Raw genomic sequence first — 19,016 nt, forward strand, 5'->3', positions numbered from 1 at the left:
TTACATGGGATGCTTTATTGTAAGATACATTCATGATCAATCCAGTGATTATACCTAAAGGGGGTATATGAGCAGGCATGGTTTGTTATTTATTATGGATCCTGAGCACATCTAGGAATACTTACCCAACCTGCTACCCTGCCACTTCTTTACTAGTCCTCTTCTTTTCTAGTTTTAGTAATGTTCTGTGTCGATAGTAAATGGCCACTAAGCAGCTGATTAGAATTGACAGCAGAGAGATGAGCTGCCTAATGGGCATTTGCTATCTACATGGTAGGTCACTGGAACTAAAAAAAAAGAACCGCGGTGGGAAAAAAAATGCATGGGAAATCATAAGTGGATGTGGAATGGGTTTGGTAAGTGTACCTCTTTGTTATTGTTACTGACGCCTGGGCCACATATTGAGGAGACTCAATTTGTTATAAATGTATGATATAAATAGCACATGATTTATCAAACAGTATGAGCATGGTAAGAGCCCTTTGTAATATTTTATTGTGTTCTTTTTTAGCACTCTGACCATACATGCATCCAGTCAATTACACTTGTACTAGATGAGGATGTTAATAAGCAGGTCACTATATTGAGGAATGGAGATGTCCAGTATGGTCCTAACCAAGGTTTTATACTGAATGGTAAGTGCTCTATGAAAATACTATTTAAATAATGTACAACTATCCACTGGTTTGTTAATCGCCATTAAGGAAAATGTACTTTACCATGGAACTGATTTTATAGGCTATGTTCACACAACGTAAAACTACGGCCGTAGTTCTCGCCGCAGAACTACGGCCGTAGTTTTGCGGTGTGGAACAATGCCTTATTTGCAATGGGTTCCCGGCCGGAGCGTACACACATCGTATACGCTCCGGCCGGGATCCCATACGCTGCTGGAAAAAACTGACATGTCAGTTTTCTGCGGCCGGAATTCAGTGAATTCCGGCCGCAGAAAGACCTGTCAGTTCACACGCTCCGGCCGCTTGCTTCACTGTGGGCTATGGTAAGCTCTGATGCGGGTGCACGCTGATGCGTCCGCATCAGAGCTCTGCGGCCGGAAGAATCACCCGGCCGGTACTTAAGTGCCGGCCGAGATGATCCGGCCAGAGACCAGCCGTTCTGTGACCCGGCCGTGGTCACGGAATGGCCGGTCTCATACGTTATGTGAACATAGCCTAAGTGATGTACAGGTCAGTGAAAAGACATTAAACCATAATGTGCACTATGGTAAGAAGGCAAGCTGGTGGGGGTAGTGTGGTACTCTTTTCTGCTGAAAAGTCTTGGGCCCTAAATCCATGTGGACGTTACTTTGATTACTCACCCCCAGTTTATTAATTATTGTTGCAAACCATGTACATTCATAGCAGTGGTATACCCAAAGTAGCCTCTTTGAGGAATGATCTGAGGAACGTGACAAAGAGTTCAAGATGTTGACTTGGCCCCCAAAGTCCCCAGATTTAAATCAACTCTGTATTCATATCCCCCCCCCAAAATAAAAATAAAATAAAATGAAAAAAAAAAAACCGTTTGTACCGTTTGTTTGGTGATCAGAAATCCTAGCCGGCCGTGTCTTGAAAAATGAGCCTGGTGCCTTGGTTTTTGTAAAAGTTATCTTTTATTCTTCACCAGCAGTAGCAATGAGGCATGGCCTAGAGCATCCATGCCCTGGGCCTGCGGCGCCTCTACTGTGTTCTTCTCCACTCCTTCTCCACCCTCTCCCTTGACTTTAGTTACTGGCTTTCTTCTATTCAGCCCTAGCAAAAATAGTGCAAATGCACCAGAGCGATCGGTAGCAACGCAGGCGCACTGACATGGCGAAGCTTCTTCTTTTAGGGTACCGTCAATGTGTATGCACTGCCTTCACCAGAGTTCTGGAGCTTTTCTGTGGTGCAAGCTATGAGAGTCATTACAAAGTGGAGCCCATACATCTTATGCACTTGCACTGCAGAAATGACAGCTCCCGGATGCTTCTGAAGACTGCACAGGCACACTGACATGGTAGACTAGAACAAGAAACTTTGCCATGTAAGTAAAGCCAAGGGGGGTGAAGAATAAAAGATAGTTTTAATAAAAGCCATGGCATGAGGGGCATTTTTGAAGACATGAGTGGCTAGGATTTTTGATCACCCGATGAAAGGTACCAGTGGTTTGGGGGTGAGTGGGTATATGAATACAGATACAGATTTGCTATTATCAGATGCGCAGGAGCGATCCGTAATAATGCAGGCACACTGACGCAACAAAGCTTCTTGTTTTAGGCTATTATGTCAGTGCATCTGTATCGTCTTCTCCAGCGTTCTGGAGCTTTTCTGCAGTGCAAGCACTGTGAGAGCCATGACAAAGTAGAGCCCATACATCTCACAGCACTTGCACTGCAGAAATGACAGCTCCTCGATGCTGGTGAAGACTGCACAGGTGTACTAGTATGTATAGAAGGAACCCGACACTCACCAGATGAATATGAGCTTATTTATTCAGTGCAATATGCATCACGTTACATCAAGTACTTGTTTCAGCAAGACATGGCCTTCTTCAGCTTTTATCTTCATCTGGTGAGTGCCGCTTTCCTTCTATATATACTACTGGATCTCTCCACCTCGTGCACCATTGATCAGTGGAGTGCTGCCTTCCTACTTTCTGGACAGGTGCACTGACATGGTAGCCTAGAACAAGAAGCTTTGCCGCGCCTGTGTTGCTATGGACTGCTCTGGCGCATGTGCACTATTTCTACTAGGGCTAAATCGGAGGAAGCCAGCAGGGGGGTGTAAGTAAAGCCGGGGGTGGGGGGCAGAAGAGGCATTGCAGGCTTAGGGCGCAGATGCTCTAGGCCACACCGCATTGACATCGCTATGGATAGAGATTTGCTTTAATCAGATCAAATATTTGTGGGATGTGCTGAAAAAACAACTCTGACCCATGGAGGCTCTATCTGGTAACTTACAGGACTTATATCTGTCTTGTGCCAGATATAACAGGAATCTTTAAATGCTAAGTCAATTCAATGCCTTAAAGGGTAAAAATTGTTTTGGCAGAGAGTGGGAGACTTAAAGGGGAAGTATCAGCAGGTTAGACAAATCTCCTTTGCACCGGTCCCATGCTGTTAGTAGGGGCAGTGCTCCTAAGCGTGCTCCAGAGCTCCTGACTAACAGCGCGTACCGGCGCCGAGGAGGAAGAAAATATACATATGTTCCTTCTCAGCATCCCCGGCGCTAGAAGGGGCTATCAGCAGGTTAGATTTGTGTAGTTCCCCTTTAACTCAGTATTAGGTGGTTATTATTATGGTGGTGGTTATTATGGTGCATTGGTCCACAGTAGAACAATATTTTCAATTGAATGTATTTTATTAATTTCTACTGACATATTCCTCAGCTCTTTCCAGAAATTGTCACCCATCACATCAGTCCCTGTCCTTTGTAGGGGTCACAAACTAATTTCGCTATTTTAAACACACACACCTATTAACATTTCAATTTATATTTTATATAATGTTTATACATTTCTTATTTTTTTATAGCACCAGTGAGTTACATATTGCTTTACATAGCATGATATTGGGATAATAGAATGCTTAAACACAGGATGGAACTGACAAAAAATAATTGCTTACATTTTAAGCCTTGACTGTACAGGCTTACAATCTACAAATTACAGGGGGCTGTTACTTTCTGGATCGAGTACAGTATATCAGATGGAATGGTGGAGGGAGGTTCAGAAGTCTTGTATGAAGAGGTGATTAAAGTGGTAGGGAAGAGGTTGTCGTTGGCACAGTGGCATGTATGTAAAATGCAAGCATTCAGGACTCATCAAAACCAGTTTTATGTTGCAGACAACCATGGTGTGGTTAAAAAAAATTCAAAGGAATAAGAAAAAAAAATCAGTTAGTAGCAATTATTATTATTATGCATTCTCAGTAACAACACTAGGGGGCACATTGTTCCATCAATTTAGCATAAAGTATAGTAATTTAACACAAAGATTACCATAGTCTCCTCTTCTATATCTGTTTATAACCTTTTTCTACAGGTGATATTGAAGTCCGAAATTTGTCCTCGATGTTTGTGCAGCTGAAGACAAAGTTTGGAATAAGAATTCAGTTTGCTAAAGGGGGCGACAGACTTTATATTCAAGCAAGTAGTTCCTGGAAGAGAAGAACATTGGGTCTATGTGGAACGTTTAATGGAAATTTGAGAGATGACTTTCTGTAAGACTGTCTAACATTTATTCTCTTATTTAGTAATACTATTAATAGCAAACACGTGTATTAAAGAAATACACATTTGCTCATGTAGTATAAATGGGATTCTCAAAGTGTTGGATCAACATACAACAAAGCTGCCATCTATCATCAAATCTGTCTAACAGAAAAGATGTCATCAGGAGAAACCAATAAAAGCTTAACTTTTATTTCTTTAAGGGCATATATCATCTAGGCAGATACTGAAACGTCTTTTTTTTATTTTTTTTCCGTTTTTTCTTGTCATTTTTCTTTATTTTATTTTTTGGTACATTATTATGAGTGCTTACATCTTGCCTGAGAAGTTAATACATCAACAGATCAGTTATTTATAAATTTATTGATGGGCAAGCTACATGGACCTAGATGACAATGGACAGGACCTACCCTACTGACATGAATGAGAAGCAATAAATGAACATACTCTGTTATCTTTAAAGATGTCATTCCAAAAGGAGGGGGAGGCTGAGCTGTGAGCTTCATCAACTCTTTATCTACTGGAGTCACCATTCTCTTTGTGGCTATGCTCACTTTTTTAAGTGAAAAATGACAGTTTTTTTCAAATATTAAGAAAAAACATTTTACAGCTTAAAGGGGTAGTCCACCAAAAAATTTTTTCTTTCAAATCAACTGGTGCCATGAAGTGCCAGAGATTTGTAATTCACTTCTATTAAAAAATCTTAAGTCTTCCAGTACTTATCAGCTGCTGTGTGTCCAGCAGGAAGTGGTGTTTTCTTTCCTGTCTGACAAAGTGCTCTCTGTTGCCTCCTTTGTCCATGTCAGGAACTGTCCAGAGCAGTAGCAAATCCCCATAGAAAACCTCTCCTGCTCTCCAGAGTAGAAATAATACAACTTCCTGTTGGGCATACAGCAGCTGATAAGTACTGGAAGGCTTGAGATTTTTTAATAGAAGTAAATTACAAATCTCTGGCACTTCATGGCAGCAGTTGATTTGAAAGAAAAAAAAATTGGGTGAACTACCCCTTTAAGGCTATGTTCACACAACTTAAGTTACGCGGTAATCACGGCCGCTGTTGCAACGGCCATGATTAGTACAAAACTTATGTTGTGCTGCAGGCTGAGGGAATCCCGGCCGGAGTGTATACACATGATATACACTCTGGCCGGGAACCCTAGCCGTGCTGCGAGAACACTGTCATTGGATACTATGATGCGCCCGCATCAAAACTCAGAGGCCAGGATGATCTTTTCTGAGACCGGGCAAGCCACGGAACAGCCAGTCTCTTACAAGGTGTGAACATAGCCTAAAATTTAATTTTTGAGCCTATAGATGATGGATGACCAATGGATGGCATCAGTTGGGCGCCCACCAATGAGATACTGGTGGCCTATCCAGACAATCATTAAAAAAAGAGCCCTAGAAAAACCCTTTATTTAAGAAAGAGGAGGGCATTTAGAATATTGCAAAGATTACATTATGTGGCACAAGCCCTGTTGCTGTCTTATGATGGCCATCTTACTACAAAGCTATCCTATATGTTGAGTTTAATTGAAGTATATGTGTTTTATATGTGATTGTTTAATAATTCATCTCTTAATAACTTCTGTTTTTTTACCAGTTCTCCAGCTGGTATGATTGAAGGAACTCCGCAACTTCATGCCAATGCCTGGAAAATATCATCAGCCTGTTTAACTCCAGTAAACATCCCTGTAATAGATCCATGTGACACTAATCTTCAGAATGGTAAGCTCATAAGTATAATCATTATGTCCTATTGGGGCAAAGATCATTTGTGGAGCTGTATGTTGTAAAAATAAAGCTTAAAGGGATTTTCCCACCAAACACATTTATCACCTATTCATAGAATAGATGATAACTGTTTGATCACCGTTACCCCAATGATTGGATCAATACAATCATTGAGATGGGGGTCTCAGGTCCCTCAGTCTTCCTCACATGATGTGGAAGAGTCTGAATAGAGTGGTGGTCAAGCATATGCCCTACCATACCTGTCAAACTGCATGGAATATATTTTAGATTGGCTGGTGTCCTACATTATAATTTACTCCCTATGTATACAACAAATGCAGCCTAAGAAGACTAAACAAATAATTTTACTGTTGTGTATATAACAATTTTGTTTTCCAGTTGGATATGCAACCCACTGTGATGTTATCAATCAGGAACTTTTTGCTCCATGTCATGCCTACGTGAGCCCAGGATTGTATTACCAGTTGTGTCGTTTTGATGCATGTAAATGCGGCAGTACTTGTCTCTGCAATGCTCTTGCTCACTATGCCTACATTTGCAACAAGCATGGTGTGTCTATCAACTTTAGATCACAGGTTTCATTTTGTGGTAAGTAATTGAATAAAACTGAATGATATAATATGTACTGCATGCTGAACAGTCATAGGCTAAGTTCACACAACTATTCATTTAATAGTGTCCGCACAAAGCTGACAGAGCTGACAATTTAAAGTACGGCTCCGGCCACACTTTACATTGTCTGCTATTTTAAGTTGGAATGCGGGGAAATGCGTCCGCATTCCAAATCAAAAGCATTAACCATTTAACACAATGCAAAGTACATCTGACAGCCATATTTACATTCTGTGCACAACTATTTCCTATGGCTGCTGTTCGCCGAACTGCAGCTATAGAAATAGACATGGTCATTTTTTTCTATGGCCACACTTTAACAATGGCCATAGTGTATACTGTGTGTATACACTGTGGCCATTGTTCCATTGAAATCAATGCAAACATATTGATTTTATTACCAACGGATGTTCTTTTCACTCAAAAGAGCAGTCGTTGTTAATGAAATTAATTAATTGTGTAAACATAGCCAAAAAGTCCTCTAGGGAAACTTAAAAAGTAAAAAAAAAATCCCTACTTAAATAACAATTTACATCACCCCCATCTTTATTTTGCCAATAAAATTTAAATTTTTGGAAAAGAAAACAACATATACCTATTCACAGAAGTTCCTATTTATTGACCAAAAATTTGCCCCACAGTACTTATAATATCTTTTGAATAGTAGGTCACTAGCATTGATATGTTACTGCTGCATTGGGCCTTTAGGCTGTGCCTCCACATTTGTGTAAGAATGTGCTTTGAATGCAGCCAAAACAATACTCCCATTTCTTCCCCAACAGCTGGGATATGTTGCTAGCATTATGAAAACACAAAACACAGGCATTCCGTGTGTGAGGAAAGGCATGTTCATTGGCGGGTTAGGACAAACTACTTATTGATACCAAACCTTAAAGCGTAACTGTCATTTCAGGGTCATTTTTCTGAAAACATTAAATATCAACAGTACAAGCGATTTTAAGAAACTCTGTAATAGGTTTAATATACTAAAAGAGTTTCCTTCTGGACTAAAAAAGCAATCTCCCAGCCTCCCCCCTCACATCAAATGAAGCAGGATTTCTGTCTCCATTATGTGGCTATGGAGAGGGGAGTGGCTGTTAGGAGTGACTGAGCACGGAGCAGTCCTGCACAGCACAACACCCTGCAATCTTCTCTCAGTAAGTTCATAGATAAGCACTGACCTTTCTGAAACCTGAATCCAGCGTCTTAGGTGCCCAGAGAGTCTACAAACAGCTGACATTCATGTCACCTCTTCCTGCTCCCTCATCTCCCTCAGCCCCTCCCCCCTTCATAGGCTTACAATGGAGAGAGCAGAGCCCGTCTTCACTGGCTTCTCTGTAATGAAGACGTGTTTGCCTGATAATGCACAGATAAGAAGTCAGGGGGGGAGGCTGGGAGATTGCTTCTTGAGTACAAAAGGAGGCTTTTTTGGCTGATGAAACCTATTACAGAGTTTCTTAAAATCGCTTATACTACTGATTTCTGCAATAAAAAAAAAACATGACAGTTACGCTTTAAGCTTGACGTACACTTAACCTCTAGATGACCCTGGACGTAGGGTTACGTCATGGAAGTCTGTCCCCAGACGACCCATGACGTAACCTTACGTCCTGGGTGTTTTTCCCGCTATGAAGCGCGCTCCTGAGCGGAGTGCGCTTCATAGCAGGTGGGGGCCGGCTGCAAACAGCAGCCGGGACCTCACCGGTAATGACACGCTGCAGCGATCGCGCTGCCGCGTGCCATTAACCCCTTAAACGCCGTGATCGCGGCGCGACCGCGGCGTTTAAGTGTAAGTGACAGGGGGAGTCCCCTGTCACTTACCGATCGGGACCCCCGCAGTGTGACTGCGGGGGTCCCGATCGGTAAAACGGACTGCCGGAGGTCTCTTACCTGCCTCCGTGCGGTCCGATCGGCGATCTGCTACACTGAGCCTGCACAGGCAGGCTCAATGAGCAGATCGCCGATAACACTGATCAATGCTATGCCTATGGCATAGCAATGATCAGTGTAGAAATCAGAGTAGTGCATGTAAAAGTCCCCCAAAGGGACTTCAAAAGTGTAAAAAAAAAAAAGTTCAAAACACACACACACACTACCCCAAAGCCCCTCCCCCAATAAAAGTCTAAATCACCCCCCTTTCCCATTATATAAATAAAACATATAAAAATGAATAAATAGATAAACATATAATATACCGTAGCGTGCGTAATTGTCCGATCTATTAAAATATAACAAGTGTCATTATGATCGGTAAACGGCGTACACGAAAAGAGGGGAAAAAGTGCGCAGATTACCGATTTTATGTTACATTATATATTAAAAAAAATCAATAAAAAGTGATCAAAACATCCGATCTTCACAAATATGGTATTAATAAAAACTAGAGATCATGGCGGAAAAAATGAAACCCCATACAGCCCCGTAGGTGAAAAAATAAAACCGTTATAAGCGTCACAATAGGCCCATTTTATTAATATTTAATTGCCAAAAAAAAGGATTTCATAAAAAAAAATACATATATAACATTAGAGAATCTGTGTAACCTGCATATGGTTGTGTTCGGACTGACCTATAGAATAATAGTGTCATGTCGCTGTTACCATATAGTGCATTACGTAGACACAGGAACCCCCCAAACGTTACCATATTGCATTCTTACTTACGATTTCACCTATTTATATCTTCATAAATAATATATTTGGAATTCCATCATACATGTTATGGTAAAATGAATGACGCCATTACACAGTACAACTATTCCTGTAAAAAACAAGCACTTACATGGCTTGTAGATAGAAAACAGAGTGATAGAGCTCTTAGAAGGGGAGGAGGGAAAAACGAAAGCACTAAGATCAAAATTTGCGCGGTCCACTGGGTCATTTTGGGCCTGGTCCTCAAAGGGTTAAAGGGATATTCCTGTCTCAACTAATATAGTTAATCTTACAGGGATAAATGCACTTACGAAATTTGTGTCTTCCTGATATTCTTATTCCTTCCCCTTTTTTACAGCTCGTTGTCTAGGTTATAGACCACCACTCCGCTCTAGAAGCAGTGGTCTGGTTGATGTATCTATAGCTATAATGAAGATTTATAGAGATATATTGTATATATACTATATAATATATATAAATATGTATCCTATAACTATATATACACCAGCCAGACCAATGTATTTAGAGCAGAGTGGTGGTCAGTAACCTAAACAACAATGGGAGGGACAGAGTGACATATCAGGAGAAGAAGGCAAGTGTACTAAATGAATGTATTAGCAAAAATAGTTAACCTGATGAGACCTACAAAATGTACTATTTTAGTTGTAACGGGAATATCCCTTTTATTGTCCAATATCTTTAATTCCAGAAGGTTGTGCACAGAACTTTTAAGTCACTTGTTAGGATTGCTGAGCAATAATAACCAATAAAAAATACCTCTATTAAAGACAGAATAGCAAAGATATTTGATGTTCATTTCTGCTTCCCTATAAAGCTAGCCACACACACAGCATAATGATTAACTCAAATGGCCAATTTCACTAAATTACACACAGACCAATTTGCAGTGGCCAATGGCAGGCTAATATCTGCCAAACATATGATGAGCCGTGGTAACCTTTTCTTTTAGCTGTGTCATGGCCAAAAGTTTTGAGAATGACACAAATATTATATTTTCACATGATCTGCTGCCCTCTGGTTTTTATGTGTGTTTGTCGGATGTTTTTATCATATACAGAAATATAATTGCAACCATATTATGAGTAACAAAAGCTTATACTGACAGAATGAGTTAATGCAGCAAGTCAATATTTGCAGTGTTGACCCTTCTTCTTCAGGACCTCTGCAATTCTCCCTGGCATGCTCTTAATCAACTTCAAATCCTGACTTACAGGAGTCCATTATTGCACAATCAATGCTTGCATTTTGTCAGAATTTGTTGGTTTTTGTTTGTCCACCTGTCTCTTGATGATTGACCACAAGTTCTCAATGGGATTAAGATCTGGGGAGTTTCCAGGCATATGGACCCAAAATTTCTATGTTTTGTTCCCTGAGCCATTTAGTTATCACCTTTGCTTTATGGCAAGGTGCTCTATTATGCTGGAAAAGGCATTGTTGATCGCCAAACTGCTCTTGGACGGTTGGGAGAAGTTGCTCTTGAAGCACATTCTGGTACCATTCTTTATTCATGGCTGTGTTTTTAGGCAAGACTGTGAGAGAGACGATTCCCTTGGCTCAGAAGTAACCCCACACATGAATGGTTTCAGGATGCTTTACAGTTGGCATGAGACAAGACTGGTGGTAGCGCTCACCTCGCCTTCTCCGAATAAGCTGTTTTCCAGATGTCCCAAACAATCGGAAAGGGAATTCATCAGAGAAAATGACTTTACCCCAGTCCTCAGCAGTCCACTCCCTGTACCTTTTGCAGAATATCAGTCTGTCCCTGATGTTTTTTCTGGAGAGAAGTGGCTTCTTTGCTGCCCTCCTTGAGACCAGGCCTTGCTCCAAGAGTCTCCACCTCACAGTGCGTGCAGATGCACTCACACCCGCCTGCTGCCATTCCTGAGCAAGCTCTGCACTGCTGGTAGCCCGATCCTGCAGCTGAAACACTTTTAAGAGACGGTCCTGGCACTTGCTGGTCTTTCTTGGGCACCCTGGAGCCTTTTTGGCAACAATTGACCCTCTCTCCTTGAAGTTCTTGATGATACGATAGATTGTTGACTGAGGTGCAATCTTTCTAGCTGCGATACTCTTCCCTGTTAGGCCATTTTTGTGCAGTGCAATGAAGACTGCACATGTTTCTTTAGAGATAACCATGGGTAACAGAAGAGAAACAATGATGCCAAGCACCAGCCTCCTTTTAAAGTGTCCAGTGGTTGTCATTCTTACTTAATCATGACAGATTGATCTCCAGCCCTGTCCTCATCAACACCCACACCTGTGTTAATGGGGCAATCACTGAAACGATGTTAGCTGGTCCTTTTAAGGCAGGACTGCAATGATGTTGAAATGTGTTTTGGGGGATAAAGTTCATTTTCTCGGCAGATATTGACTTGGCAATATCTAATTTAATTGGCAAGTAATTGCTGTTAAGCTGATCACTCTTTATAACATTCTGGAGTATATGCAAATTGCCATTTTAAAAACTGAAGCAGTATACTTTGTAAAAATTTATATTTGTATCATTCTCAAAACTTTTGGTCATGACTGTATACAGCATGATTGGCTCAATTTGGCAAACCATTGGCTACTTTGTACGTTTTATTTTTGAATAAATTGGTGATCTTCCTTTTAGTTCTGGCATTTTTCTGGTGGGATTGTTTCCATGTGTATGGTCAGATTTCTTTAAATGGAGCGCGAAAACATTCCTGAGAATCTTTAGCATTATAAGTAATTTTCATTTCATCCGTTTAAAATATTCTCATGTGTTTGGCACCATAGGAGCTTGACTAGCCAAATGTAACTGTAACAATTTGTATTATATTTGTTTGCATTGTGTTCTATAGGAGTCATATGCCGGTATGGAATGTTGTACCACCAGTGCTCCTCTTACTGTGGACGAACTTGCTTGTCTATTTCTCTGGGAGAAGTCTGCACTGATGAATGTATTGAAGGATGTAACTGTCCTGATGGAAAGTACTTTGATGAGTCTCTTAGTTTTTGTGTTCCAATGTGAGTAATTGTTTCTGTGTTTCTTGGTTTCTTGGTAATTGTTTCTGAGTTTAGTTTTTCTGTTGTAAAGCCCCAAATATACTATTTCACTAAGGTCAGTTATAATTTGTAGTAATTTGGTGTGCATGGGAAGCCACACCCCTTTACATTAAGCTCCATCCCCCTGCTAAAAAAGTGACATGTAACTTAGTAAAAATGGCATATTTTCAAGCAAAGCAGGGGCTTGTACAAAAATTTTGTGCCACTTTGCACCAGGCACAAACCTTGAGCTAATTTCTAAATGATTACGAACAACTTACCTGCACACTTCTGCAACACATCACCTTTTTTAAAATGACATTTGATTAAATCTTAAAAAAATACAGAAATAAAACAAGGTTGTGGGAAACCTACAGGTATAGGTATCACATTACTTTTTAAACATTTCACTATTAAATCAACTATTTGTTTAAATTAATTATAATTGTAATTAAAAATTATTTCCAGATCAAGTTGTCGTTGTTATTATAAGGGCAGAATCTATCACCCAGGGGAAGTGATCTTGAGACAATCAGGTTCCTGGTAAGATAAAATTTATATAAATAAAATATTGATAACTAAGTGATATAATTCTGAGTGGAATATTTAAAGTGGTACTTCAGCCAAATGTACAAATTCAGGGCGGACATAATAATACAGCCACAGCGTCACCAGCTCACTGTCAGCCTCTGGTCTCCTGTTTCTTCCAGCTTCCTGTGTCATCACAACTCAACAGGAACTACCTGCTCAGCCAGTGAGTGACTATAGAGGTGTCCTGCCTCAGTCACTGAAAGGACTGGCTGAGCAGGCATTTATGTGTGGGATTGTGATATCACAGGACCGTGAGGTACAGGAGACCGGAGGCTGACAGTGAGCTGGTGGCACTGTGCCTGTGAGAGCACAGTTAAGTATGACTTCTTTATTATGTTCCCACCGCTTGCCCACCCTGGATTTTTACTTTTGACCAAATTACCCCTTTAAGATGCTCAACTAAATCAAAATGGGGTAACATTCAACTTTTATGTTTGTGGGACACACACCTTATTGCAGAAAAATTGTGTCTTTCTTTTTTCGCTAGCCAGTGTTTGAATGGAACAATGAGATGTACTGAAACTTCTACAACCATCACAGGTATGGTATAACAAAGTTTACATTTTATCTCTAAATTGAGATCTGTACTGTATATAAGTCTAACAATGCATTCCTAAAACCTAAATATATAAAGGGTTCTGGCAAAAATATTTAAAAGGGGGTATGGAATCTTAACCCCTAGACGACCCTGGACGTAGGGTTACGTCATGGAAGTCTGTCCCCAGACGACCCATGACGTAACCTTACGTCATGGGTGTTATTCCCGCTATGAAGCGCGCTCCGCAGCGGAGCGCGCTTCATAGGAGGTGGGGGCCGGCTGCAGTGAGCAGCCGGGACCTCACCGGTAATGACACGCTGCAGCGATCGCGCTGCCGCGTGTCATTAACCCCTTAAACGCCGCGATCGCGGCGCGACCGCAGCGTTTAAGTGTAAGTGACAGGGGGAGTCCCCTGTCACTTACCGATCGGGACCCCCGCAGTGTGACTGCGGGGGTCCCGATCGTTGAAACGGACTGCTGGAGGTCTCTCACCTGCCTCCATGCGGTCCGATCGGCGCTCTGCTACACTGAGCCTGCACAGGCAGGCTCAATGAGCAGAGCGCCGATAACACTGATCAATGCTATGCCTATGGCATAGCATTCATCAGTGTATAAATCAAAGTAATGTATGTAGAAGTCCCCCAAAGGGACTTCAAAAGTGTAAAAAAAAAAAAGTTCAAAACACTAACACACTACCCCAAAACCCCTCCCCCAATAAAAGTCTAAATCACCCCCCTTTCCCATTATATAAATAAAACATATAAAAATGAATAAATAGATAAACATATAATATACCGTAGCGTGCGTAATTGTCCGATCTATTAAAATATAACAAGCGTCATTGTGATCGGTAAACGGCGAACACGAAAAGAGGGGAAAAAGTGCGCAGATTACCGATTTTATGTTACATTATATATAAAAAAAAATCAATAAAAAGTGATCAAAACGTCCGATCTTCACAAATATGGTATTAATAAAAACTAGAGATCATGGCGGAAAAAATGACACCCCATACAGCCCCATAGGGGAAAAAATAAAACCGTTATAAGCGTCACAATAGGCCCATTTTATTAATATTTAATTGCCAAAAAAAAGGATTTCATAAAAAAATATATATATAACATTAGAGAATCTGTGTAACCTGCATATGGTTGTGTTCGGGCTGTACTATAGAATAATGGTATCATGTCGCTGTTACCATATAGTGTATTACGTAGAAACAGGAACCCCCCAAACGTTACCATATTGCATTCTTTCTTACGATTTCACCTATTTATATCTTCATAAATAATATATTTGGAATTCCATCATACATGTTATGGTAAAATGAATGACGCCATTACAAAGTACAACTATTCCTGTAAAAAACAAGCACTTACATGGCTTGTAGATAGAAAACTGAGAGTGCTAGAGCTCTTAGAAGGGGAGGAGGGAAAAACGAAAGCACTAAGATCAAAATTTGCGCGGTCCACTGCGTCATTTTGGGCCTGGTCCTCGAAGGTTTAAGAGTAGAAAAATAAGCGATACTCACATGCCCAATGGCATAGGCTGCATAGGCTGTATCCCAGTTTTCTAGGCGTTCCTTAGGCTGTATCCACCCGCTGCACGGAGCCGGCAGACAGCAGGAGATGCCGAGATTTCTAGTTCGTACGAACCAGAAATCCGGCAGGTTCGCTCATCTCTAATTGTAACTTTAAAACCATGTGCTTTGTAAGAAGTCATTGTCTGGATTTCTGCACAAACACTTTCAGTAACGTTTTCTTCTGTATTTAAGTATCATGTATGTCTGGACTGTTCAATTGCACACATACCATCTTAGGTTGTTCCTCCAGACACCTTACATAAGTGTTCCCCAGGGTCAAAAACTTTCCTTCCTGTGTAGACCCCCCCCCCCCCTCCTATTGACAGAAGTTACGAGTTTCCACAGAGGGATCTACAGGGTCAGCCAGTCAGAAAGCCACACAGCTGCCCTGACTACTCCACCTATCCTCTCTATGGATACCACACAACAAGATGGTATTTTACAGGGCCTTGAAATAAGTTTGCAGCTGTTATTTTCCAAGCTAATCTTAACATTAAATCAGGTCACTGCAGCTTTTGATACACAACTTATCTGTAATGTAGTTTACGGAGCTATGTAGGTTTTATCTTATTATTTTGTATTGAAGGTCACACATGTCCAGAAGGGAAAATATTCTTTGATTGCCGAAACCCTGTACTGGGCTTACCATCTGCCGGTGTCAACTGTGAAGTCACATGTGCTAACTTGGCAATGAATTTTTCATGTGTCCCATCACCACCATGTGCCAGTGGATGCATTTGTCCACCAGGGTAAGTATCAAGGCTTACAAGAGCTATGTGCTCATATAATGCTCTTTGATGCATATTTATGCTTCTTTTTTAATCTATTTTTGTAGCATGGCAGAGCATAAAGGAAAATGTTACGTGCCAGATAGCTGTCCATGTACTTGGAAAGACTGGGAATACTTGTCTGGGGAAGTGATATCTACACCATGTTACACATGGTAGGTATAAAACACAGTAATAAATATAACTGTGATGTCAGAAGGAGAGAAGAACCTATATGGTATACTGCCATACAGTGTACAAATACACATGCCATACAGAGGTTAACTGTAAGTAAGCAACAGTGTGATTCCCAACATTTGTTGGCCAAAAAATACTGTACCTTTATATATATGTAATACAATCTCCAAATAACTACTTATTTGAAGTAGTCAAACAAAACCATCATACAGTGACTAAACATAGAGCCATACAAACAATAATTTAATAGTATTGTAGAACATCTCAAGTATACAGCTATACAATAATAACAGTATTCATGGTGGTCACAAGCAGTCATTAATGAGACCCTGTTCATGGGCACCACACTCCCCTATGGGCCTGAGCAGTGGCGTAGCTACTATAGAGGCAGGGAAGGCGGTTGCTATGGGGCCCGTGGAGGGAGGGGGCCCAGGGAAGATAAGAGCCTCCTGTGTCCTTTTGCTTAACCCCTTATGTACTGCAGTGTGTAAGTGACCCAATATTCTCTTACATGCTGCAACACAAACAAAGGGTTAATATAAGCTCAAGACAATTAGCTCTCTGATAACCTCTGACCTCTGAGCTCCTGCAGAGGTCAGGGGTTATCAGTGCAGGAGTAGCAGGAGAGAGCTAATTGTCTTCTGCATTAACCCTTTGTTTGTGCTACAGCATGTAAGAGAACACTGGGTCACTTACACACTGCAGTAAATAAAGGGTTAAGCAAAAGGTAGTCTGCTCCTGTACCTATGTATATAACCATGAGGCTCCTAATAGGCTGTTATAGTTAAATACAGTGGATAGACAGAACAAGCAGACATTGGCTTTCTCCTCTGACAGTGACTGTTGTGGCAGCACGCAGGATTCTGCCTCTGGCCACAAGAGAATATTTTCTTTTGCCACATCACCATGTATGTTTGTATGTATGTATATATATATATATATATATATATATATATATATATATACAGTTTTTTGCTACGGGGCTCCATGAATCCTAGCTACGCCCCTGGGCCTGAGTAATGCACCACTACCAAGAAATAGGTTTATTAAGAAGCTACATGCTAAAAATGTGCTGAAAATATCATAGATTTGAGAGACTGAACATAATGGGAGACATTTACTAACATGCGCCCCTGACATAGGCAACAGAGTAAGGGACAGATTCAACCTTTGTCAATGGCGTCCGCCAGCAGCATCTCCTGCTTGCCTAATGGAAGGACAGGGGGCGTGGAAGGTGAGGAGGAGGCGTGAATTCTTCCTGTGCCTGATTTACTAAGGTTTATGCCTGAAAATTGGTGTAAATCAGGCAGGTGCTCCGAGCAGGTGTATGTTTGACCCGCAATGCCTGTGCTGGGCGCTGGGCTGGCTGGCTGGCTGTACTAAGAGGCATGCGCCTCTTAGTAAATCCGGGAGGTGGGGTGGGGATTATTTTAGACTGGTATATGAGTGTGTAGTTTTATTACAATTTTGCATAGATTTTTGTTCAATTGTAATATAACCTCAACATCTAACCATGCACAAATCTGCAATTAAATGCAAGTCTGGCCAAATATTGCACTACATTAATCAGATTCTTGTTCAATGTCTTTTTACTTGTAGTGTTTGTAAAAGAGGAATCTTTAACTGCACAAGTTATCCCTGTCCATCAGTGTGTACTGTATATGGTGATCGCCATTATTATACTTTTGATGGCTTGGAATATGATTATGTCAGTGACTGTCAGGCATTCTTACTAAAGGTTAGTATACAAATTATTATTCTACTCACTTTTTTATTTCATTTTTAGAGATGAGCAAACCTTGAGCATGCTCGAGTCCATCTGAACCCGATCGTTCTGCATTTGATTAGCGGGGCTGCTGAAGTTGGATAAAGCTCTAAGGTTGTCTGAAAAACATGGATACAGCCAATGACTATATCCATGTTTTCCACATAGCCTTAGGGCTTTATCCAAGTTCAGCAGCCACAGCTAATCCAATGCCGAACGCTAGGGTTCGGATGGATTCGAGCATGCTCCAGGTTCGCTCATCTCTATTCATTTCCCATCTGCCATGTTAAAATTGAAATCCTCAGTTAAATCCCCCTGTGTGAACATAAAACACAATGGATCATAAAGCCTTACAATATGATCCACTACTAGTTTTGTATACATTTCTTAATTTAGGATTAAAGTGCCTTAAAGGTTATTGCAACATCTGTTGCTGGGGGTGCAGTATAAATAGGAAATACATGATACATACCCTGTCCCCTGTTCCCCACATCACCTGCTCCAGCAACTTCTGATGCCCCACTTGTCACCACCTAATGCTTGCCTGTTTAGAGATTGCAGCAATTTCCCACCTCTGTCAGTGAGTGGCTGAGTGGGCAGGTTCTGCTGAGAAGACTCATCTTGGAAGGATCAACGAGCATTGATAAGTATACGTAGCTGGAGTGGGTGCTGTGTGGGACTAAGGTAGGTGAGTATCATTTATATTTTATTTTTACCATAACCCAGTCAGCATATAGCATTTTTTTCCTCCTCCTAAGCAATGTATGACCGAAATAAAGCTAAATTTGCATGGCATACACTTGTGAATACAGTAAAATGCAGTCAATTTCAATGTAAAGTGCAGCAAGATCCTGTCCAAACATCATCTGAAATGACACTCTTTTGGCATCCATAGACCATTAAAGTCTTCTCAATAGAAATGTTTGGTGATTTTTCTGGCTTAAATGCTGACAGTACACTACAGTAAACGCTAATATCAAAGTCTGTAATGACTAGATACATATGTTAAGTTCCATAAAAGTAAGTGTGTGCGTGTGTGTCTGTACCTTTTAGAAATAGTAATGCAAAGACAAACTAAATCAAACTAAACAATTTGAATTGCCTTTTATGCTTGCATAGTGGTGTTATATCACAAACAAATATTTATACTATACAGCTCATTTACATAGTACTGATTTTCATAGTACTCTACTACACTCATACATGATGCAGATAAATGTTTTCATACAAAGAACAGCTATACTACACATATATTGTACAACACACATATAGTACTGCTATGTGATACACGTACATACACATTACCCACATATATTTAC

The 19,016-nt window shown here is 40.7% G+C and overlaps 1 protein-coding gene across 1 annotated transcript in view; it reads left to right on the top strand.

Annotated features, from left to right (window-relative positions):
* The window catches only part of OTOGL (otogelin like), a 150,556-nt gene that overhangs the window by 58,730 nt on the left and 72,810 nt on the right, over nt 1–19,016 (top strand). Inside the window, exons 16-25 of the mRNA XM_069957158.1 lie at nt 512–635; nt 4,021–4,198; nt 5,812–5,936; nt 6,342–6,551; nt 12,073–12,238; nt 12,725–12,799; nt 13,335–13,387; nt 15,554–15,716; nt 15,803–15,910; nt 17,532–17,670. Of these exons, the coding sequence (XP_069813259.1) occupies nt 512–635; nt 4,021–4,198; nt 5,812–5,936; nt 6,342–6,551; nt 12,073–12,238; nt 12,725–12,799; nt 13,335–13,387; nt 15,554–15,716; nt 15,803–15,910; nt 17,532–17,670 (1,341 nt within the window). The remainder of the gene's footprint in view (nt 1–511; nt 636–4,020; nt 4,199–5,811; nt 5,937–6,341; nt 6,552–12,072; nt 12,239–12,724; nt 12,800–13,334; nt 13,388–15,553; nt 15,717–15,802; nt 15,911–17,531; nt 17,671–19,016) is intronic.

The sequence above is a fragment of the Dendropsophus ebraccatus genome, chromosome 1, assembly GCF_027789765.1.
Source record: "Dendropsophus ebraccatus isolate aDenEbr1 chromosome 1, aDenEbr1.pat, whole genome shotgun sequence".
Lineage (NCBI taxonomy): Eukaryota > Metazoa > Chordata > Amphibia > Anura > Hylidae > Dendropsophus > Dendropsophus ebraccatus.